The sequence below is a fragment of the Micropterus salmoides genome, unplaced genomic scaffold (genome assembly GCF_014851395.1).
Source record: "Micropterus salmoides isolate LMB-PRFRI ecotype aquatic unplaced genomic scaffold, ASM1485139v1 Ms_hic_scaffold_6, whole genome shotgun sequence".
In the NCBI taxonomy this organism is placed as follows: domain Eukaryota; kingdom Metazoa; phylum Chordata; class Actinopteri; order Centrarchiformes; family Centrarchidae; genus Micropterus; species Micropterus salmoides.
Window position 1 is genome coordinate 32,372,620 of NW_024044348.1, and position 23,411 is coordinate 32,396,030.

Genomic DNA, 23,411 nt, shown 5'->3' on the forward strand with positions numbered 1-23,411 from the left:
TGCAGCAATGTGCAGTATGAAAAAAAACGTGTTTTTTGAAAATCTAATCATGTAAACCTGTTCTGGTACAACCCCTAAATAGGATTTTGAACCTGAAAATGAGCATAATACGACCACTTCAACACACATTTTCACAAAGAATGAGGACTGTGGGTTTTGTCCCTTCTCTTCCATTGTACTCAGTTAGTATGGGATCTTTACCTGGCCAATATGTACAGGAGCCATGTTTATAGCAAATAAAACCTATCCTTTAGTTTCCATTTTCCATTCCAGGTGTGGCAGAACATGAATCCGAACCAGCTTAGAGTTCAATGAACTCAACAGAAAATTTGTAATTTCATTATGGCAAAATATTCTGCGTCCTAGTGTTGGTTCAGCTGTCGAATCCATCTCTGCTGACTATTTCCTCTGCATGCATAGCTGGGGATGTAAGATTTTTGTGATATTCCTATGTTAAACCCTAACACAATGTGCATTCGGAGTTCACCCACACATACTCGCATGGAGGGAAAGATGCTTGTATGCCCACAGTCCATACCTTAATTAACACACGCTCACTCTCTCTCACATACACGCTAATATAATGATGCAGGTGTTTCCACACTGTTCAGATGGAATGATTTATTCATAATCATGATAGCATAATAAAACAATGAACATTGAAAGCACTGACAGTTGAACCCAAGGCCTCTCACACACAGCATGCACCACCCCGACCCCAGCGTTCACAGGGACACTGAACATTCCTCACACCAAGAGACTCCTGGCTTCTAAAAGTCCTCCTTTTTTATTCTCTGCCCCAGTCAGTTTTTTCCTTGTTCTTTTTTTTAATCCTTTAAATATGTTTTGATATAAAAACAAGCCCACGTATGATGAATCAACCATGTTGGTGAACTGCCTCTCCCTCTTGCCCTCCTGTTATTGTCCTGTCCTGTCCCCCACCCTGCTGACGAACATACGATACTGGCCCCCAAACCCTCTCTCTTCCTGTTCACGTTCTCTTCATGGACGCTTGACACAGTCTGATGTGGTGATGGAGGTGGGGGAGACAGCACAAAAAAAAAAAGAAAAACAGTTTGATAAACCTCCCTGAAAAAAAGAAAGCAATAAAAAAGATTTCTTAAAAAAAGTAATAAAAAAATCAAACCACAACAGTCCAATTTAAAGAAGTGCTGGAGGGAAGTCTGGAGCTCTGTAGTCTGGAGGCACTTTGGCACAGAGCGAAGGCCCCACACCTGACACCACGCCGAGGGGAGGAGGGAATAGAAGGAAGGATGGAATGACAAGAGAGCTGGGCTGAAATCATGCAGAGCCACACGGTGATACAGAGATCCAGGAATGATAGAGGGTCAGAGGAGGAGAAGAAAGAGCACCTGACAAACGTGGAGGAAAAGGCCAGCCTCCCCTCCAGTTAATGCCATGTTCAGGAGAGGAGGGGGGGGGGGGGGGGTATGAGAGAAAAGGGATCTTCCTGGTGGAGGAAGAAAAGAAACTTGGACCAAGAGAGAAGAGACAGAGAGAGCAAGTGAGCAGAGGCAGGTAAAGAGGAAAGAGCAGAGAAGAGGAAACTGTCTGGCAAAAGCTATACAACACAAACAGGAAAACAGTCCCTGTATGGAAGCAGAAGGCGGCTGGGGGACGTCTGAGGTCGGGGGAGGGGACACAGTATGGCAGTCCCACAGGTCAACAGGCTGGGCAGGCAGGAGGAAGGTGGTCCCGCTTCCTCTTCTCCTCCTCCTCCTCCTCCCACTTTACAGCTGTGTTAGGCTGTGTCCCGCCCCCCTCCTCTCCCCCCTTCGCCTCCCATGGGCCTCCTCTTCACAGGTAGAGCTCCTTGGCTCTGATATGCTGCAGCTTCTCTCTCAGCATGCGGAAGGAGGGCCGCACCACGGAGTCCAGGGTCCAGCACTGCTTCATCAGGTCGTACACCACGGGCGGGCAGCCGTCTGGGGCGTCCATCTTGTATCCCTTCTCTACCCGGGGCACCACCTCTTTCAACGGCTGAGAGACAGAGACAGAGCAATGCCGACATAGATTCTCTACATGAACATGTTGGTTGATATTGAGCTGATGAAGCAACTGCACCACAGCATCCCAGGCAAAGGTTATTCTTCACAAAAACAAATAACTAAAGGTGTAAATGTAGCAAGTGGTGAAGCATGCTGCAGCAGTCTGATGGCACAAATCTAATTATTTTGGTACAAGACTAATAATTCTCGAATTATGTACAAAAATAAACAATAAATAAATACTGATCCCAGCAATGAAGCCTGCCATCTGCTGGTATACCTCAGACCCTGGTGAGCCACAGAAAGCTGGTGTTCAGGTACTTACAATTCTAGGGTAAGGCACGCGGCCAAAGGAATAGATCTCCCAAAGTAGGATTCCATAACTCCAGACGTCCGACTTGGTGGAAAACCTCTGTTGAGCAAGAAAGAAAAGAAAAGTAAAGGCATTCACAGAGGGTTAGGTATTCTCAGGTAGTTTGTGCTGCCTCTATCCATCACAACTAAACTGGGTCTTGGTTTGTTTGTTTCAGTGCAATTTCAGGAGTTCAAGTGAGGAAACCTGAATAATATGACAATAATCACGCTTTTGATAGGACTAGTACTACTTTAGCATGTGTCAGTGAGGCTGAGAGTGTGTACATGCAGATTTGACAAAGACTCAGAAGAAAATGGAGAAGCAGCAGGCTGCTAAATTACACTGCTGCTGTAAAATGGACCACAGTGTCCTGAACTGGATTCCAGTCGACCTGGACTAGTAAAGAAAACAGGTGCCAGGAGCTAAATATTAGCAAGAACCCCCTGTGCAAAGAGATTCAGCCTTAACTGGCACCTTGAGTGAGAATTTGTTGCATTTGCCAATTTTTGTTTTTTGTACCTGCACTTTTTGAGTTTTGGGATAGGAAAACAAAAATGTTCTTGGATGAGGCCCAATGTTTGTTTTTTACTGGTCAATGTGATGTCAGAGCAGTGTCAGCATTTTTGAAGATTATTGATGATAAACTGTTATCGTCCCTACTTTCTCGCGACTTTACATCTTAGCATGCTGATACTCAAGTTAAAGCCTGTGAAGCAGGTAAAGGCAAATGCCAAGAAAGCAACAACACATCCTCGACGGTCTGCTACCTGTCCACCCCTCGTCTCTCTCACCTTCTCTCTTAGAGCTTCGGGGGAGGTCCATTTGACGGGCAGCTTGGCAGTGTCCTGTATGGAGGAGGCCTCCTTGGTGAGGCCGAAGTCGCTGACCTTGGCATTGTTGTCGTCAGACACCAGCACGTTACGAGCTGCCAGGTCTCTATGGACGAAGTTGTTGGCCTCCAGGTACTCCATGGCTTCACACACATCACTGTGACAGGAGAGATGATGAGAGGGGGCTGGATGACGAAGATATTAACAACCCACAGGTGTGTGTGCATCTACTACTTCATTTATGTGGACATATTTGTGGCAGTGGTTACGACTTCTATCATCAGCTCTTGCCAGGACACACCAAATGACAACTACAGTGCAAGTTTAATTCATTAAATATAAAGATGGGGAAGTTGGAAGAGAAAAAAAAAACAGGCTAAACCATGATATGTTTCCTCATTTACTTGCTTTATGATCATGAAGTTAAAATCTAATCCCTTTCACTCCTCTGTCAGGTTCATTCAAGGGTTACATGGCTCATACTGAAAATGAATCACTTCCTTGTGGATGCATGTACTTATGCCTACTGATTGTGCTGAAGTGTTTACACTTATGTAATGGTTGCACTCATTTTAAGTTGTGCTGGGTTACAGCTTCAGCTAAATGAAAACTTTAAGGCACTTGACTTGCAGATAAAGCAGCCATTTATCAAGGCACAAAAACCGCAGGATGGTTGCTTGGGTAAACAAAGGCTTCTTTTGTTTCCAGTCTCTCATGTGCGTGACACTGCTCTTTTGAAATTCTATTCAGATCCTGACAGCTAAAGAGCAGCAGTTTATCTCTAAACCTTGAGGTGTGCTGATCACACATTTGCCGTTTCTACACATGTAATGAATATTTGAACAGAGATGAAGAGGACTCACAGTGAGAACTTGAGTAAGCAGTCTCCACCGAGCACGGTCCGTCCTCGAGATCGAAGGTAGTCCACTAGGCTGCCCTGTGACAGTTCAGAGTATTAACACAACATGTAGTGGACACGGAGCATTTTTAGCATGACTGGTTTCCACCGAAGAACAAATCCCTGACACCGAAAGTGTATTCTCAAGTAAGCATTTAAATAATTCATGCTTATTACTTTGTTATTTAGAGGATTTTTGATATTCTCTTGATTTGTAATAATTTCTATTCCAGGTTTGGTATATTACATTAAAGGGAATAGTTTTTGGGAGAGTTAAATGAGCAGACTCTCATATATGTACAATGAACATATAGCTACACCCAGCAGTCGGTTAGCTTAGCTTAGCACAAAGACTGGGCGGAGTATTTCTTGTCAGGGAGCAGTTGCCAGGCAACTCTAAGAAGTTACAGCCTCGACCAAAGAAATAGTCCAGCACATAACCGGTTTTCGTATAGATTGAGCAAATGAAGTTTAAAATATAAGCTTATTTCTGATAAAAATGATTAGTGGTTTTCTGTGACAGGAAACAAAAAGAAACTTGTGTAACAGACCTTAGCCATGTACTCTGTGACGATGTAGAGACTGCCCCTCTCCTCGACAATAACCCCTAGCAACTGCACCAGGTTGTTGTGCCTCAGTTGCCTGTACAAAACAACAGAACCAGAAATGAAGTGTTAGCTTGCTGGAAAACCCTGATGTGTCCCCTGTGTGAAAAGAAAAAACATTTTATTTGAAAGACTTGTTAGGGACAGAGGAATACTTGGAAGATCTTACGTCATGACAGAGGCCTCTGCGATGAAAGCCTGTGCTGTGGCGTCATTTTTGATACACTTGACCGCCACTTTGGTCCCTCTGTAGTCTCCTACCATCACATCTGACAAGGACACAGACAAGGGGAAGTTTTAGTACAATCTCCGAGGCGACCTTGGTCTCTTATTATGGCTCTGATGTATGAAATTAAATGATGCAGAGATCCTTGTCAAATTAATTCCTTACCTCCAAACTCCCCTTTGCCAATGGTCTGCAGCAGCTTCAGCTCCTTTCTGTTCAAGGCCCAGCCACCTGCCAAGAAGGGACAGATAACACTTAGCAGACTTCACAGTCAATGACAATCATGCTATGAGTCTAATGACGTTAACGTAAATCACCCAGGGAAAAGCATGCATTGAAAAAGGCCACCCCCCCACCCCTCAATATGTTATTGCAGAACATGTGATTTTGTAAGTAAAATTTTGACATCAAAGCACTGAAGTATTCAGAAAATGTATTAACTTATTCATTAGTGAGTTTCACATTAATCTTCTGGTCAGAGGAAAAGTTGTACTTGAATGATGCATCTCCCATTTGGGAGGAAGAGTGTTAATTTATTTGAACATTTAGCCAGTTTTCTGGTGTAAGAATTAGCCGGGTCAGAAGGCTACGCGAAGAGGAATGAAGAGAGACAGAGGTGGACGAAGACTCAGATTGACCTTGAGAACTGGTGATGCCCAGCCGTCGTCCCCAGACACACACAGATTAATTACCCTCTGTTGATTAATGTTATTAGGACCAGAGTGATAGCGAATTCTTGTAGGAGATGCAGGCTTTGTCTGTAAAATGTGCACGCACTTTATGCTTGTGAGGGTTTGCGTGACAGTATATCATGTCCCTGTGTGCATTGGTGCCCGTGTCCCTGTAGAGCAGTGTAATGAGCAGAGTGTGTCCTTACTCCTGGAGAACTCGTCTTGCGCTGCCACTGTTCCCTCCATCAACTTGGGTTTAATCAGCCTGGTGCAAAGGCCGTCGGCATCTTTGGTGTAATGCTGGGGACAGAGTTAGAGGGAATTAAATGCATTTACTGATACGCAAAGGCAAACATCAGTATGTTTAAGTGTTGCAAATTCCAATCCCAATCCATGTTGACATTTTCGTTAGGTGTTTATTGTCTGAATTATTAAAAATCTCGTGTCTGCAATATATAATGTAATAGTTCACCCTCACCCTGCCATCTTAGACCTAGTTGAATAATCATGGACTGATGTCCATAGATTAAATCTGAAGGCTGAGTCTGTATACAAGCTTTGATATGTAAAACAAAAGTTTTTCCAGTAACATTCTACAGAGGAATATCAAAAGTAGTGATGAAAAAAAGATTCAGGCTGTGTCAGAAGAGTTGACGTGAGGGGGGCTCTATCTATTTAATATGTACACGATATCAGTGGTGTTTGCCTTCTCCAATGAGAGACACTTATCAACACACACAATATTATAGAGGAGAATGGTTGTCTTGAGGGACTACAGAATGCCTGCCTCATTTCCATCCAATAGAGGTGATTTTAGAACATCGTAATATCAACAAAAAAACCCCAACTAATTTTACTATACACAACCATGAATAAAATAAACACAATTCACTGAAACCCAATGCATCTGTACTGCAATTATACATCTATCAACATCTGCTGAAGACTGACAGTACGTGTAAGGCATCTGAAAAAAGCTCTAAAGTAGCTCCCGAGCTGGGAGGTATAAAGGTTTTTAGAGCACCCACTGTGGAAACCAGCAGCAGAGAAGTGTGTGGGTGTGAGAGAGGTCAATGCGTTTTACCCTTCACCCCCCAGAAACACAGCAAACCAAGCAAACCCCAGCAGTATCTGCTCATCATCCTGCAGTCAGCTTAGACACCGACATTATGAACGCAGATGTCCCATTTCGGTGACACTGAGAAAGAATATGAATCTTAAGAATCCAAATTTGAGGGCCAAAAAAGGAAAAACAAACGTTCAAACAAACAGTGAATCATTGACTTACTACCAGACAGCTGAGGTCGTATGGGGCCATCAAACTGCTGTTTGACCACTAAATTAATAAAACAGCAAAAGAAAACACTACCCCACAAACAACAGAACCAATGTTTTACAACTGCAGCATGACGAATTGACTGAGTGTACGTTGCCCAGACGACCACCAGGGGGCAGCAAGGTGAAGGAAGGGTCAGCTCCACTTCATCATTTAGCACTGACACTGCAGCCATTTATGTTGTCGAACAACAATTGCATCACCCTCTCTCCTTACATTTATATACACATAATAGATTTTCTGAAGAGATTTTCTTCAGAATTCATCAGTGATTTAACAATAACATGTATTATTATCTGTACAGTGTTTTCTCCATGACTGTGAAAATGTAAAGTAAACTCTGTTGCTTAATTAGTCCTGCTTGGTTAACACATTACAATTACTTAAAGTCAGTCTTTTAATGCATGAAAATGTGTTTTTAAAACACAATGGTAGTGGATAAATCAAGATCTCCCCATATATAATTAACGGGGAAGGGTGTAATCACAGGGTAAAAATACAAAATGGGCATAGTAGCTGAAAATACTTTCACCGTCCTGTTACACCCATGCAAATACCATATGGCGCCATCTTTGTTTCACTTCACCAGTCCCACTGCGTAGATGTGACTTACATACATAACACTGTAGATGTAGTGATTGACAGAATAGAAGCCTGGGTCTGTTTGTATATATTTATGCACACACTGTGTGTAGATGCTATGCTGTGTGTGTGTGTATATGTAGGTCTATGAGAAGCTCGCTGTGCCAGGCCAGTAGGAGCGGGGCCGGCAGAGCAGGGGAACAGTGAGCAAGCCGGAAAAACACACAAGAATGTGAGGAATCCTCTCATAGGTTATTATAGAGAGAATGAGAAGACACAAGGGAACGCAGACAGAGGAGAGGATAAAGATATAGGGAGAATGAAGAGGGGAAGCAAAATAAGAGGTTGACATGGATAACAAAGAGAGGAGGAAAGAAAGCACTGTGCCAGGTAGACACGAGGGAACGCAAAGAGAGGAGGAGGGAGGGAGGTGGAGAAAGGTAGTGGAGGCAGGACTAAGCCTGGAGGGTGTGAACAAGAGAGAAAGAAGGATAGAGAGATAGAGATTGTGGGTGGCTGATAACAAGAAAACACTGGGGATGTAGATGGTCTCAGTGCCAGCTGGCACATTCCTGTTGTCCACTTCCAGTGCCCCGCAAGGCAAAAAGATGAGGTCCAATTAAAAGTGTGATAGCCGCCAATCCAGCTTTTCTCTTTATCTGAGAGGATGAAAGGCCTCTCTGTCTCCCCCTCGCTCTCTGCCATCATGTCTCCTGTCTTCCCCTCTCCACACTATGTCCTTCCCCTGAACCGGCTTTCTGATAACAGCCAGAGAGTGAGAGGATCAGACAGCTTTTTGAAGAATTTGAACATTGAATTTTAGGGAAACTCCATGGGGACACTGAATGTGCGTGTGTGTGTGGGCCTTGTGTTTCCAGAGTTATGTAATCACACTGCTGCATGATAGATCACACTGTAACTTGATGTAATTTTACTCCTGGCATAAAAATTGGAGAATGGATTCCAAATCTCAATCATTACATCATAAATATATACAGACTCACTTTTTTATTCCTAACATCACACAGACTTGAAATAGACTTGTATAACTGATAACAAAAGGCCTACATGTGTACAAGCAAGATAATGAGAAATACCACATTTGCTGACAATTTAACAGACTGAGTGTTTCACTACAATGTCTGAATGACAAGGAGAAGGGATCTAAAAGGCAATTTTGACAACAAACATATTTACCTAAAACAAAATGAACAGTGAGAAACAACACAAAGTTGATGAGATGACCTGCATCATCTTTTTGGGTAGGTATGTACAGCTAAGTCTGCTGACATGTAGGTTGAAAACTGAAAAAAGTCCATACAGTCTTCTTGGGTTGCAACTAATGATTATCTTTTACTATACTGATGAATCTGCGGATCATTTTCTTGATAAATAGTTTTGTCTGTACAAAGTCAGAAAACAGTGAAAAATGCCCATCACAATTTTCAGCGAGACACCTTCAATTAGCATGTTTTGTCCAACAAGCAGTCCATAGTCTAAAAATATTCAGCTTACGATCACGTGAGACAAAACCCAGCAACTTCTTCACAATTGAGGAACTGTAACGGGAATATTTGGCATTTTTGCTTGAAACAATGACAATAGATACATTATCAAAATAGTTGTGCTTTGATGTGGCATTATGTTTGTGGAATCCATATTCTAAACCACATTTTCAGCCACAGCAGCCTTTTTTGAGACTTAGAAAGCATGACCAGCTGCCTGAAAATGTTGCCCTGCATCTCAGTGACTTTCAGGAGAGAGGAATTATCTCATGGAACATGAAACAAGTGTGACATATATGGAAAGACTTTCAGTGGTCAAAGGTTTCCTTTTCTTTCAAACTACTATCTTTACAGGCTTAATCTGTGGTCACTTTGTGACTATCTGTTCTCACTATTAAAGTTTAAAGATAAACCCAACCAACTGGCCCTACTGAGTGGGCAATTATCCTTTTCATCTGCCAGACTGAAAGCCAAGGGTATTATGGATATCTAGGGTATTATGTAAAGAACTTACAGGAGCTTAAATGGCAGCTATGTTCTCTGCTGTGCCTCACCTCAACCAGCTGCATGAGGTTCTCAAAGTACTCCTCCTCGTCAATGGTGAGCTTGCCGTTGTGGTAGATGATGCGGTAGTGCTCCACCTTGCCGTCGCAGCTGACGCACAGGGTGTAATCGCCGGGGTAGTTGGTGCTCTCCCTCACCAGGAACAAGCCCGTCTCCGGAGGGTAGAGGAGCCGCTCGGCCTGCTCCCGTGTTATCTTCCCATGAAACCAGCTACGAGGAGGAAGCACGGGCAGAACATAAAGGAAACAGGGTGAGAAAGGAGGAATACAGTGTACATAGTGTAAAAAAGAAGGAGGACAAGAAATGAAGAGGGAGGAAAGGAGAAAGAGTTAAGAAGGAGGAGATAGTGAATCAGACATGAAAAGGGACAAAGAGATAAAACAAAGTAAAAACAGGGAAAGAGAGATAACTGGTCAGAGGATCGTTTGAGATTAAAAACTGGCCTGTACTGTACGTACACACACACACACACACACACACTTATTAAGAGACAAGTCTGATCCATGCACAGAAATACCACATGTGCCAGTTCTTGTGGAAAACAAATTAAATCCTCATATGCTCCGTGTCAGTGCTACCAGCATCACATAGGCCTAAACTCTTCAAAAGCTCCTACAACAGATCACGCATTTTCACCACATTCATTTGAATATTAAACCAGACGGAAAGATCCACTTCCATGTATCACGCCCCACAGCCCTCCTCTGAAATGGGAAGTGAAAAACTAGTGTGGACCGGTAAGGGGAAGCCGGCAACCGCACTTCCAGTCTGTTCAGCGTGAGCGGTGCAGGGGCAGGGCCGTCTTCACTCAAGGAGTCAGTGAGAAAGCACCTGAATCCAAACAACAGGAAACATTGTGCTCACAAACACACATGCATGTGTGCGCACACACAGACACACACACGCACGAAGCCTGAGGCAGAGTCGGAAACTGACACATGGGCACTGCAATAACAGGAAAGTGCAAAAACTGCTCAGGCGAGGAGGTGGTTAGGACAGAAGCAAGTCACCCAAGAGATGGACTGACTATTCAACATAAATAAGAACAAATAAAGCTCTTGCTTCTTTATTTAGAAGCTAGCTGCATCACCCTGCTTTACTCTCCCCATATAGCCTGCTGGATATATCTATAGGCTACTAATGGATATATTAGACAACTGCATTACAATGAGTGCATTTACATGCACATTACTATCTTGAGAGAGAAACAGAGAAACCTGGTCATATTATTTCTGTTTACATGATCATAAAAGTATCCAGGTTTCTATTGGTCTGTTTGAAGGTGATCTGATACCTTTCAACAACTTATTTCTGTACTGACCTCAACAACTGAGAATGAACACAGTTTCTGGCCGTTTGAACTTTCTCCATCTGATCACTGTGATGGAAAACAAGAGCGACTTCACAATTCATGATCTGTACTGGCAAATCAGACTTTCCCTTTCAGCATGTTGATCATCATTTATCTTTATATTTTTTGGCTTAATAACTACTATGTAACTTGAGTTGAGCACAGATGTGCAAACATGGCAGAGAATTGTCAGACACCGGGATAAGAGCTTATCCAGGTTTCTGAAACCAGGATATGATGTTTACAGGTGCAGCACGCAACTGGAATACTTCAAAAACCGGATCATAACCAGGATACTAGCGCGTATGTAAATGCACTCACTGGCACCTACTGAACTATGGTCTTTATAAATCTCTTCTATGCTAACATATAAATATTTCTCACCACCATTGTGTCTCTGTATTAAACAGCAACTTAATTGTTACCTGTAATCTGCAACTGTTGATGTGTAATGCATCTTAGATTTCCCAATAAAATAGTCCTCATCATAAGGATTCAGAATTTTGGTATCACTTCTTGTCCGCCTCCATAGACCTGTAGTCCTGAGGTCAAACACACCACCATTCCAGCACCGTAACCCAGTTGTGTGAAAGGTCGTATTAGCCGCGAACACTAGCAGCCCATAGGGTCTCTCTATCCGTCTTGGCTGGTGAATGTGTGGTAATCAACGGCTATAATTGATTTAGCCCATTTTCCCGTGGCTGCCTCGTCACTCACTTCCTCCTCCTCCTCTTCATACTCGGCCTGCTCAGCCAGCAGAGGCCCTTGTGGCAAAGCAGCTTAATACGGGTTGAGTTGATTAGATCAGTGCAGGCAGCTTCTCCGATGGACAGCAGCTCCCTAACTCCCACTAATCCGAGAGCAGGCGCCAAGCGTGGACGGCCCACAGACACACATAGCCCTTTGGTGGACACACACTAGCTATTCTGTTCATGGCAATTAACTGCAGTTTTCATACATTACATCATACTGAAATAAAAAAGGCACACAAAGGTAGTAAACTACTTGTTGGGGACAACAGGAAAGGAGGAAATAGGGCAGCAAGGTTGAACACCACTGCTCCCTTTTGCTGTGGTGCTGTTCCGTGTGGCAGATTTCTGCCACATGGGGGCAGCAAACAGAGAAAGCAAGCTGTTAGATGCCAGTGAGGAAGGAGAGGACAGGATCTACTGCTGAGTATCATCCAGCCATGGTGAGCATGGGGACGGTAGACCACAGCTGAACCCTTATGTAACCCAGAAGAGAGGGAGAGGTCTTCTCTGAGACATCTGTCGGTGATTCACAACAAAACCAACAGTCCCTGTGGGTTACAGCTAACGGCTCAAGAAGAACGACTTATCTCAAAGCCAGCAGTAAGAACATGAGGTCAGCAAGTGTGTAACCATGCAGACATTTTAGAAGTCTATTCATTCCTTTCAGTGACAGAGTTTACTTTTTCTCCAGTACTGACCGATGCCGTCAATCAACAGTTAATAACTTTTATGCTTTTTGTTGCTCTCTACAAAAGAAAAACATTTATGAGGAAAACATCCACAGCCTTACTAACTAAAGTGGAAAACCAACTACTTGTCGGACAACAGGAATAATTACACAATCAATCAATGTGACCACCTCTAGGTAAACTTAAATCTAATCAGAGCTGTAGGAGTAGGAGCTGGCCCTGAAGTTAAGTAATTCATGCTGTTGCATCCATAGCTGCACGAGGCTAATTTAAAGTTACCATACGGCCTCTTCAAAGGAGAGCTCAATGCTTTTAGCAGCAGCTGATGAAGTGAGACAAAGAGGGTCAAAAGCCTATTTAAATGTTTCCTGCCAACAAGATGTTGAAGTGGCAAACCGCCATTGCTATAAGAACTGTTGAACTACTGGCTCCCATGCTTATGACTTCCTAAAGGTTTGATCCTTGGACTTTCTCCTGGGATTATAACGTATTTTAGTCACACAACATAGCCCCTAAAATCTTCAAGCCAAATGTGTCCTTCAGGAAAACAAGAGGACCAACCCAAATTAACTTAAATCAACATGTTTAAAGATTGGGTCTGACTTTCCTCACACCACACTGAAATAAATAACTTTCTACTCATCTGTATAGTTGAAATACTTGTTTTATTATTAAAACTTGGGGGATACAGACAAAAACCTTGTCCGTTTTGAGATGACAACATGTGTTGATACTGTAGCACTCAGCTTTCCTGTCTCGTTCCATTTGCATATGCCTCTCGTTATGTTTTCCTCTTTTTGAAATAGCTATGGATTCAAATGCAGCACGCAGCTGGTCCTTGCCTTGGTGGCAGACGGATACAGATGAGAAGACACAGCACAAACCAAAAGAGATGGAATTTCAATCTTTTGATGCTTTGCCTGACTTTAGAAATAAACACTACATTTCCCCTCGCTGCTGGAAACAGAAGTGAACGGGGGTACGACAACTTGTTCACATACTTAAGGAAAGACAGCATATGGCGCAAAGACCTCAGAAGAATAATCATAGCTAAATTAGTTACTGTAATTACTGCTGCATATTGTCATATTCCTGTACTACACTTTGGCATTATGTATCAACATTTTTCCACAATGTTCTTTCTAGATAAAAGACACACTGTAAACATTCAACAGTTAAAAATAATGTTTGAGTGTGTGTGTATGTGTTTAAATTAATACATGACACGCGCACACACACACACGCGCAGACACAAAGAGAGAGTTATGTTGTGTTTCTCCTCCATTACTCTTCTTGTACTTACGGCATAAGACTGAGTTTCCCTCCTGACTTGACTCCTTCCCTTTTCTGGACATAGTTAGCCGGGATGGTGCCCTCTCTTCCCACTGTGTTCCTCGCTCTGTACCAGTTGGGATCCTGAAACAGCCAAACAAAAAACAACACTACAATGTTATTATTGGTGCTAATAACTGTAGTGCGCTACCAGGTCATTCTGTAGTTGATGAGCGTCCCTCTTGTCCCTCTCTAAACACACTGAGTTGGATGCAGAGGTGATACGGTGGAGTTCCAAGCTACAGTGCTCTACAAATAGTGGAGAATGGATGCCAAAATCCACATTAATACTAAGGGTTCAGTTAGATATCTGTGGGCATTACTATATCATTGCAGGCAGTGTGGGCTGCTGTATATCTGAGGCACCAGCAGGACCTTGAGAGCACCTCTAGCTAAAAGGAAACCCACTGACTGGGGATACAAAGCTAAACAATTAACTCTTAACTCAATCCTCGATTAATAATCTTTTGGCCAGGATAGCGGTTTTAAGGACTAATTTGTTTTATGGACTAATTTGGTATAACATTTCCAAAATATTCAGAGCCTACTTACCCTGGTGACTCCGATGATGGTCAGTACATCTCCTTTACAGAAAGGCAGGTCCTGTTCGTTGGCAGTCTGGAAGTTGTACTTGGCTACACACTCTGTGCCAGTTGACCATGGTGCCTACATCACACAAGGCAGAGAGGAACCAACATTAATCACAGGGATGTCAGTCAGTTCAGTATACAGAGCTTAACTGCATTTGTGACAGACAACACAGCAACAGAGTCAAAAATATAGATAGCTAGGCAATGTTGGGGGACAAAGAAAGAATTAAGCCGACAGTTTGTTCTGTTTAGCAATGTGTGATGGTCCTGGGTTTGAATTTTGAAATTTCGTTGTGGAGTTTGTATGGTCTTCCAATGTTTGTGTGCTTTTCCTACATATTCCAAGGACATTATTTTATCGTCTGTTGTGATGGGTTTATCCTGTACAGTTCGCTAGTAAAAAACAAACATAGTAATAAATAACACAAATATGGTAATATGCCCTTATTTTACTTCAGCCAGCATTTTCAAAGCACGTATGATGGACATCTCAAAAATGTAATAGTGTGTGTGCACAGTGGTGGGGTAAAGATCTCTGGCAATAACCTGTATCTGTACACGTGCATGCTAACACCACTGACTTCAAAACCATTTATTAGTAGGGCTGTACCCAATGCTTTTTTTCCACATTTGAAGCTTCTACTGGGGTTTTCAAGTGCAGCTTTGACTGTCATACTTCATGATGCCATAAGCCTAAATATAGAAAAAAAAAATTCCCTTCCATCGGAATAAATGAGTTATTTATTTTTTATTCATCATGAATATAACTTGCCTACCTTTGTGTGAGGCAAGCAGGAGAGCAAACAGTTTTTGCCAACAAATATGAATTGAAGCAGAATATTTTGTTTGATAAAAACATGAACATGATTTTTAGAAATGATTACATCTATCTTTTTTCAATAAATGAATACATTTTTGGACATTACAAGGCTGTGGAGTTATTGGAAATGATTGGATCATATGAGTTGGAAACAATCCTGTGCTGCCACCACTGGAATCTAATTCTAAAAATAGTATAATACTAATAATATTAGTGTAGCCCAATCTATACATGAAAATGTCTAATAAATAACATCTCACAGTGCTATATACAATTTTCACCTTCCGATTTGCGATTTGTGACCTTAGGGAATTCCCAGTGTACCTTCACACAACTTTTACCTGAGCAGAGATCTAATTAGCCAGAAAAAAAATCTGAAGTTGGTGGGCAGTGTCTTTTAAAAAATGGAAATAATATGTGCTTTCTGTGAGAGGCATTTCCTGTTCTCTGGCACATATGAAGTCATTATACCACAGTTGCTGGCTCAAAATACTGCAAATGTCTTTAAAGACTAGTTGCACTCACTTTCAGACACAAATTTAAATGACAGCAAGATAAGGATGTTTTGTGTATTCCGTTTTGCACTAAGAGCTGTGTCAGCTCAGTACAGTGGTGTGATCAAAAACATGCCACAATAGAGTGAATGAGATGAAATGACAAAGCTGGAGTACAAAGCAGCAGGTGTGAGTGAGCGAGTAAGGTCCTTGTACAAGCTGCTTTATTCCTGACAACAAATAGCACAGCTGAATGTGTCTGAAGCAGCCTCACTCAACACTGCATAATGAGTTTGGGACCACTGGTGACGACTGTGACTGGGGGTTAATGTAGATATAGAAAAGCCTTGCTTCTCCACAGTTACTAATTTACATGTGGTCAGTTGAACCAAACTTTATTTATGAAGATCATTTTTGCTAGGTAGATATACACTCACGGGCCACTTTATTAGATACACCTGTTTGATTGAACGCTGATTAGCCAATCACATGGCAGCAACTCAACGCATTTTGAAGTTCAAACCGAGCGTCAGAATGGGGAAAAGGGGAATTAGGTGACTTTGAACGTGGCATGGCTGTTGTTGCCAGACGGGCTGGTCTGAGTATTTAGCACAACCATCTCTAGGGTTTACAGAGAATGGTCCCAAAGAGAGAAAATATCCAATGAGCGGCAGTTGTGTGGACAAAAATGCCTTGTTGATGTCAGAGGTCAGAGGAGAAAGGGCAGACTGGTTTGAGATGACCGAAAGGCAACAGTAACTCAAATAACAGCAGAATACCATCTCTGAACGCACAACACGTCCAACCTTGAAGCAGATGGGCTACAGCAGCAGAAGACCACAGCGGTGCCACTCCTGTCAGCTAAGAACAGGAAACTGAGGATACAATTCATACAGGCTCAATAAAATGGACAACAGAAGATTGGAAAAACGTTGCTTCGTCTGATGAGTCTCCATTTCAGCTGCGATGTTCAGATGGTAGGGTCAGAGTTTGGCATAAGCAACATGAAAGCATGGATCCATCCTGCCTTGTCTCAATGGTTCAGACAGGTGGTGTAATGGTGTGGGGGAAATTTCCTTGGCACACTTTGGGCCCCACTTTTGAAAGTATGCCATGGAGGATTAAGGCAGTTCTGAAGGCAAAAGGGGTCCACCAACCCAGTCCTAGCAAGGTGTACCTAATAAAGTGGCCAGTGTAGTTGTAACTTAGATTCGCTCCCATAAGACTAAAGTGTTTATTTTGACTTTTTTAAATTCCGAAGACAGTGATGTTTTTAAAAATGTCACCTGACTGTAGTGAAGCACTTTGGTGCGTACAAACAACCTAAGGAGACGTGAAGTCAAAGGGTGCAGGGGAGAAAGTAATCCTACCCTAAAGCTAGCACTTGAGAAGCAGTAGTCAAACCACTGAGCCAGCCAGGTAATGTGAAACCACTAAAGCCGAGCAGAACTCTTTGATGTGCGCACCGGCTATGTTCAATAACACATTACTGCTGATATGGGTTTATTTCAGCACCTCTACATGCATTCTCCAGCATGTGCATGCACACTCACATTTGTGTACGTCTGTGCATGTTAGTTAACCTTTATTCAGTCAATCACTCTCGTGAAATTGACACTCATTTCAAGAAAGTATTAAGGTTGGATATCATGACCAAAAAGTTACACCGCATTGAATGTTGGTCGCTAACATATTTTCAAGCTGCACATTTTCTCCTGCTTTATTTCTGTTCTACATCAATATGAATACAATATATTTTGGCTTTGGACCGCTGGTTTGACAAAACAAGGTGTTTAAAGATGTCATTGATGATAACATTGAAGCTGTGATGGAAATCCTTTACTATGTTATATAATTTTATAGACCCAGTAGTAGTAATCAATTGGGATGCTTCAGTTTTGGACCAAACAATGATATTCTTGAGTGTTAAGGTTCATTCTCAATGTTGGAAACAGGACAAGACACTATGAGAAACAGTGTTGACAGGAGGAGCGTAGTACTGTGCTGTTTGTCTCTAGACTAGAGAGTGAACTGTGTTTGAACAACAGTTATAAAATCTGACAGCTGGTGCTGAAGACAACACTCTTATCCATCACACCTTGAGACGGGAGTAACAATAGAACTGCCATTTATTCTTTCACCACCAACACTTCAAGTAACTGATTGTGACTGTAAAATCCTGACAATATTCATAGTACCTGATAATTATTTTTAAGTATTGAGAGAAGGCCTGTCATAATAATTATATTATCAGCATATAGTACAATATGTGGAAATAACCCTTGATGAATTTTTCTGACCTCTATATTGCCCACCATTAGGGCTGGGCCTTGTATCGGTATAATGAGGTATACCGATATAATTTCACAAGCGATATAAATTTAGACACTCCCTCTGCGTCTGCACACAGCCGTCTACTCACAAACTCTCTAACAACATGGAGGGAGAGACAGTGACTGCGTTTACATGCAGCCAATAACCCGTTCAAAACCGGGATATTGGCAATAACCCGGTCGCGAACGGCCATGTAAACACCGGCAAAAACCCGAATATGCTCATATCCCGGATTTTTAAAACCGGGATATTATACCTGGGGTACCCCTTTTCTAACCCGAATTTTTGGTCATGTTAACGCGTATCGGCATATCCCCATAGTGATTTGTGTTCTGCGCATGTTCTATTCGCAAGGAATCTTGGTCTTTTGAGTAGAGGAACTTCTTGTATGCGCCAAACCCGCGTGCAGTATACGGAAGTAAACGAGGTAAACATGGCGAGACGCAGCACAGCACCGTACTTCTGGAGCGAGGAGGAAACCAATTTTTTAATTCATGTTGTCAAAAACATGAATATAATGTCTTTTGTTGACGGTAACGTTTGGACGTACGTCCAGACGTTAACCGTGCGTCGCCGTTTACATCGGGGTAGTGCCAATTGATTACAAATTCCATGTATACAGGAGTAACTCTCTCTGCTCACGCATGTAAACGGGTTATCCCGAATGTTTCAGAAACCCGAATAGTGACCTTAACCCGAACATAACCCGAATATTGACAGCATGTAAACGTAGTCAGTGTCGATACCGCTCAAAACCTGGCTTATAAAAAAACTAACAAAAAAACCCAGAAGGTTCAGTCAGTGTTTCCACACATTCACTTTATTTGGTGGGCCGCCCATGTTCGGAGACACATTGAAGCATTTTTCAGTGAAAAAAAGATTCATTATGTTACAAGTCGCGACACGTCGGATATTTTACAAGAGCAAACTTAAGCGACAGTGAACACACCAGCCAGATGTCATTCGTTAGCGACCACATTGATTTTGTTTTGATAGGCTACGTCGTCAACTCCTTGTGAATGGAAACGCATGAGGAAAAGTCCAGAAGATGAGTTATTTTCTTTGGCAACTTCATATAACGTAGCCTACTACTGACGGAGAAAGTCACCGCAACAGACTCACAGGGAGAGAGTGACGGGGAGAAGCGGGGCACGCTGACGTGTTTGCAGCAGAGCCACGTTAGGTCTGTGAGAGTCTAGCTGCTGAGAAACTCGACTACCGTGTTGTAATCCCAAAAACTAAAGTAAAAAGCTGATTTAATAAAAGCAGTTTACTCCGAGCTCCTCCCTCAAGCAAATGGCGTAGTTGTCAGGGCATAATCCAGTCCGACCACAGGTGTTTATTTGTCCAAAAGCTGGAACGCTGCTCCCTGCTCCTCTGGCCCAAATTTAGCAGCTCTAAACCGGCCTGCAGATTTTCCATCGCCCGCTCTGCCAGGCCCTCTCCACACAACACTCTGAAGCTGTCCGTGACGTCCGGACAATCTCGTTGACAGGATAAAAGCCCAATTTGAGAAAGAGAACCTTTTTGTTGTATAATTATTTTCTATGTCAGTTTCAGTTAGACTATGTGCATTTTTAAAAACAAAATCAGAGTCAAAAAAGCGAACAGATGTTAGGCATTCCCTCCAACTATCACCAAGACGTTCTTCTGTAAGAATGAACCTCTTTGTGCTGGTGTTGCTGCTATGAACAAGTACCAGATGCTGGTTATCTCTAACTCTGGAATCTCTAGGCAACTCACGAATTATTGATACATCTATTTTTCTAGACAGGATTTCTGGATAATTACCAAACATTTCATTTGTACATTAGAATAAAAATAAAACGTCCCCTCATCACCGTCACTTTCTGCTGCTCGATCTCGAAAGATTCAGTCACCCACACACACATTACGCACCGTTTCTTAAAAGACCTAACTCACGCTGCTTTTATAACAGCACCTGTCACATATGTGCACAATGTGCGAGTGAAAATTGTTAGTTGTGCACAGATATTAATGATCGTGTGATATTTTAGTAGGGGCGCACATTCATTCAGCAGCAACAGTCTGCCAAATATAGGGGGATCACTGGTCTCAGTTATGTGCACGCCATAGACAGTCCAGGCGTTGCACTTCCACACGCTCTGTCAACATTAGATTATCAATTAACAGTTCAATTAATTAGAAAATGAATTTATGACACTGGTGAATCGAATCACAATTGTCCACATCCGCATCTCGATGCATCTAAGAATCTATTTTCGCCCACCCCTACTGGTTATCCTGAGCGACTCCTTGTTTAGATGTGTGTAGCTGTATGAAATGTAGAGAGTGCTCGTGTTAAAAAAAGCGCTTGCCTCCCTTTGCATCTGTAAACCTGTACAATGGGTAAATGTGAAAAGAAAAATGCTATGCGTGCTTTGCTTACATGAATTCCAGACATGATGAAGGGAATTGGGCAGCAGGTGTCCTCAGGCGGTAGCGGTCACTATTCAGCTAGTACCATCAGAGCTGTAACAAAGAAAGCGAGGCATTAGAAACACAACCAACAATCTTTGTTTTAGAAGATAAATGCAAGCATTCTGAAACTGGCACACTTTCTCTAGGCTCCAGATAATTACTGCTCTCTCTTTGTCTGCAAGATGTGTATGTATGTAAGAGTGGCCTCAGCTGACAATGGTTATCAGCGTCCATATTTTAATATCGTGACACATTGCTAACATGGACAGGTTCATGTCCACAGAAAGCAGAAGAGCGACCACTTCAAATGCTTGGTCCCTCAAATTACCTTACACCTCTATATAGGCTTATTCTACAGTTTTGTTGGGTGCTTTGAAATAATGTCTCATATGGATTTGGCTTTACAATTGGTGTAGAAATAATTTTTATCATCACATCACATATGCAAACCAACCAAAATGCTATTACTGCAAACATAACTCAGATTCCCAAGGTGCAACAAATCTTATCTCACTAATCCATCCTCCCCATTCCAAACAAAAATTAGGCGCTGATAAAAGGCTAAAGAGACTAAAAGACACACAGCTAGCTGAAAAGTGACTTACTTTGAGTGACTTATGTTTGCTAGTGAAGTTATACAAATTGGATGCAAAATCTGAAATCCTGAAACTGTAAGTGAGTGAAAGGCAGCTCTCTGCTATTAGTCAAGCCTGTCGAGAATCTTGATTTTGCAGCTAATTACTAGTCTTTTGAAGGTGACCTTGATATAGTGACAGAAAGGAGAAAGAGGGAGCCACAAGCCATGTTTCCATCTAATTATAATGCGCATTTTAAACAGAGCAAAAAATGTAGCAAAAAAGTAATAAAAAAGAAAGTAAATGCGAAATAGGTGCGTTTACATCAGCTGGTTTGGAGCGAATAAACCAAAAAGTGAAGACATCAATTGTAAGTGATGAGAGAATATACAAATGCGTCTCCATTTGCACCTAAAAAAAGAGGCCATGTGTGGTTGGGTGTGTGTTCCTGGTAGAGCATGTGTGGCAGCAAGTGGGTAAAAGAATGTAGGTTATAATGTGTGCTGACAGAGTGTGTGTCTATACAAACCCTTATCAAGTATGTGTATCTTTTTGTGTGCCTGAAAAGTGAATGTGTGTTTTTTATGTGTCTCTGAACAGCCACACAGCCAGTTGTAAATCAGTGACAGCATACAAATTATGGCAATACTAAACAGTTTGAAGGTATAACAGTAACTGAAGAAGGTTTCCCGCAGTAGCCTCCATTCAAAGCATCTCACTTCCGACCAGCCCCGAGAACAGGAAGTTGAAATGGGGAGGGAGAAGGAGGAAGTTGCTTACGCATATTTTCCAATGCTTTGTACAAGGTAGGGAGGGGCTGTAGCTGGTCTGCATACTCTGGTCACTGCCTCCCTTCAGACGGACTACAGCCACTCTTAACCAGAGTCACATCAGAATAGATCAGTAAACACAGTAAAAAAAGCAAAACAAACAACATGAGTATAACTTATGTTAACTAAAACATGTTCTTTAACAACTCCCTTTTATTTCCTCCATGTCTGAAAACAATTAACAGCCCATAGCTTTCACTGATTCAGACATTTTGTGCACTTGAGTGTAAGCCAGTTGTTTTCCACTTACAAAGTAACTGTGTAATTTTAGAGCCATGAAAATGATGCACCTCCTTCAGAGTGCCTGGCTACTGGCTAGCATACTCCCTGAGAACATCTATGGTCAGGCTTCACAGCACTGCCATATCCTGTGTTTAAACAGGAAACAGCCTAATTGCAGACCATTGCAGATCTGTATGCAAACTGACAGAGCCACATATATGTAAGGCCAGGCTGCTCTGCTGCACCCAGAGGGCACCCGCTTCTTTCTCTTTGCGATTCTTTAAGTCTAGAGCAGCGCAGCTAGAACAGAGCATCGTGGCTCACCAACCCACAGCCACATTAGCTAGCCAATAAATGAGAGACAAGTGAGTGCTATTCTTGTCTCCATCTAGTGCTGAGGAATGCCTTCAAGCTATGCAAGAACGTCAGAGTCACACTGCTCATATCGCTCTTCTCAAGTTAGTCAAGTGGTACTCAGTAAAGGCTCTGATTGAAAATAGTTCTTCAATTAAATTTTCTACAGCAGACTGTAGAGCAAGTCAGAAGACGAAATATGAGCCAGGAAGTTTCAACTCCGGAAAGTTATTACTGCAGCCATGATTTGCTCCTCTGTCTAAATGAATACCATATAAAACAGTAAAATTAGCAATGCTATGTGGTATAAGGTATTTAACCTGCATCAATTGGATTTGCTTGGATACAAAGCACTTCTGGCTGATGTTGTCCTGCATAGCAGAAACAGCTTAGCTGGAATCAGCTGTTTTGCCAGACTGCGCTGCGTTTTGTTTTTTGTTGAAGCAGAAATGAAATCAATCAGGAGCCATGCATTTTTCTGAGTTATTGTTGAAATATTAAGCCACCAGTGCTGAAGTGCCAAACACAGCAGTTCATCGAATGGCCACTTGAAGCTGGCTCCAAAAGCAAGTCACCCCACACTGACCCCCATGTTAAAATGCCCAACTTTACAGCAGAAATAAAGATGTTTACAGCCTGGTACAAAAAACTGGTCTTGGTCTCTTTAGCTAGTTTCCCCTTTTATGACAACTGTGCGGGGGGTGAATTTAATATAAATCAACTGTTTAAATTATATTATGGCTTAAAGTTATGCATAAATAAAGATGTGGCCGCTTTCAGTGAAAGATAGGTGTCCTTTCAGGTGGCTAGCCGCTAGATGGTTCAGTAACCAGTCTTCATTCGGCCCTCCCCAGCTCCACCTCTTTGCCTCTTTTTGAATTAGCCACAGTCAGGTAGTGCCAAGTATATAGCCTCGAATATACTCGTGAGAGGATACGGACAGCTGTGGACCCCGCGGACTACTTCTGTTTATACTACTTTCTGCAGTCACTTTCTGGATGTCCGCAGGATCCTATGCGTACCCCTTCTGATGGCAATTTTTTTC

At 42.3% G+C, this 23,411-nt stretch overlaps 1 protein-coding gene across 1 annotated transcript in view; it reads right to left on the reverse strand.

Moving 5' to 3' along the window:
- Nucleotides 1–601: 601 nt before the first annotated feature.
- LOC119890227 (tyrosine-protein kinase CSK) overlaps nt 602–23,411 on the reverse strand; it is a 48,703-nt gene continuing 25,893 nt past the window's right edge. Inside the window, exons 2-13 of the mRNA XM_038701384.1 lie at nt 20,354–20,436; nt 14,258–14,371; nt 13,677–13,789; nt 9,572–9,791; nt 5,801–5,894; nt 5,089–5,154; nt 4,867–4,966; nt 4,644–4,734; nt 4,058–4,131; nt 3,156–3,351; nt 2,335–2,421; nt 602–2,001 (exon numbers count right to left, since the gene is read on the reverse strand). Of these exons, the coding sequence (XP_038557312.1) occupies nt 1,819–2,001; nt 2,335–2,421; nt 3,156–3,351; nt 4,058–4,131; nt 4,644–4,734; nt 4,867–4,966; nt 5,089–5,154; nt 5,801–5,894; nt 9,572–9,791; nt 13,677–13,789; nt 14,258–14,371; nt 20,354–20,368 (1,353 nt within the window). The 5' untranslated portion in view covers nt 20,369–20,436 and the 3' untranslated portion in view covers nt 602–1,818. The remainder of the gene's footprint in view (nt 2,002–2,334; nt 2,422–3,155; nt 3,352–4,057; nt 4,132–4,643; nt 4,735–4,866; nt 4,967–5,088; nt 5,155–5,800; nt 5,895–9,571; nt 9,792–13,676; nt 13,790–14,257; nt 14,372–20,353; nt 20,437–23,411) is intronic.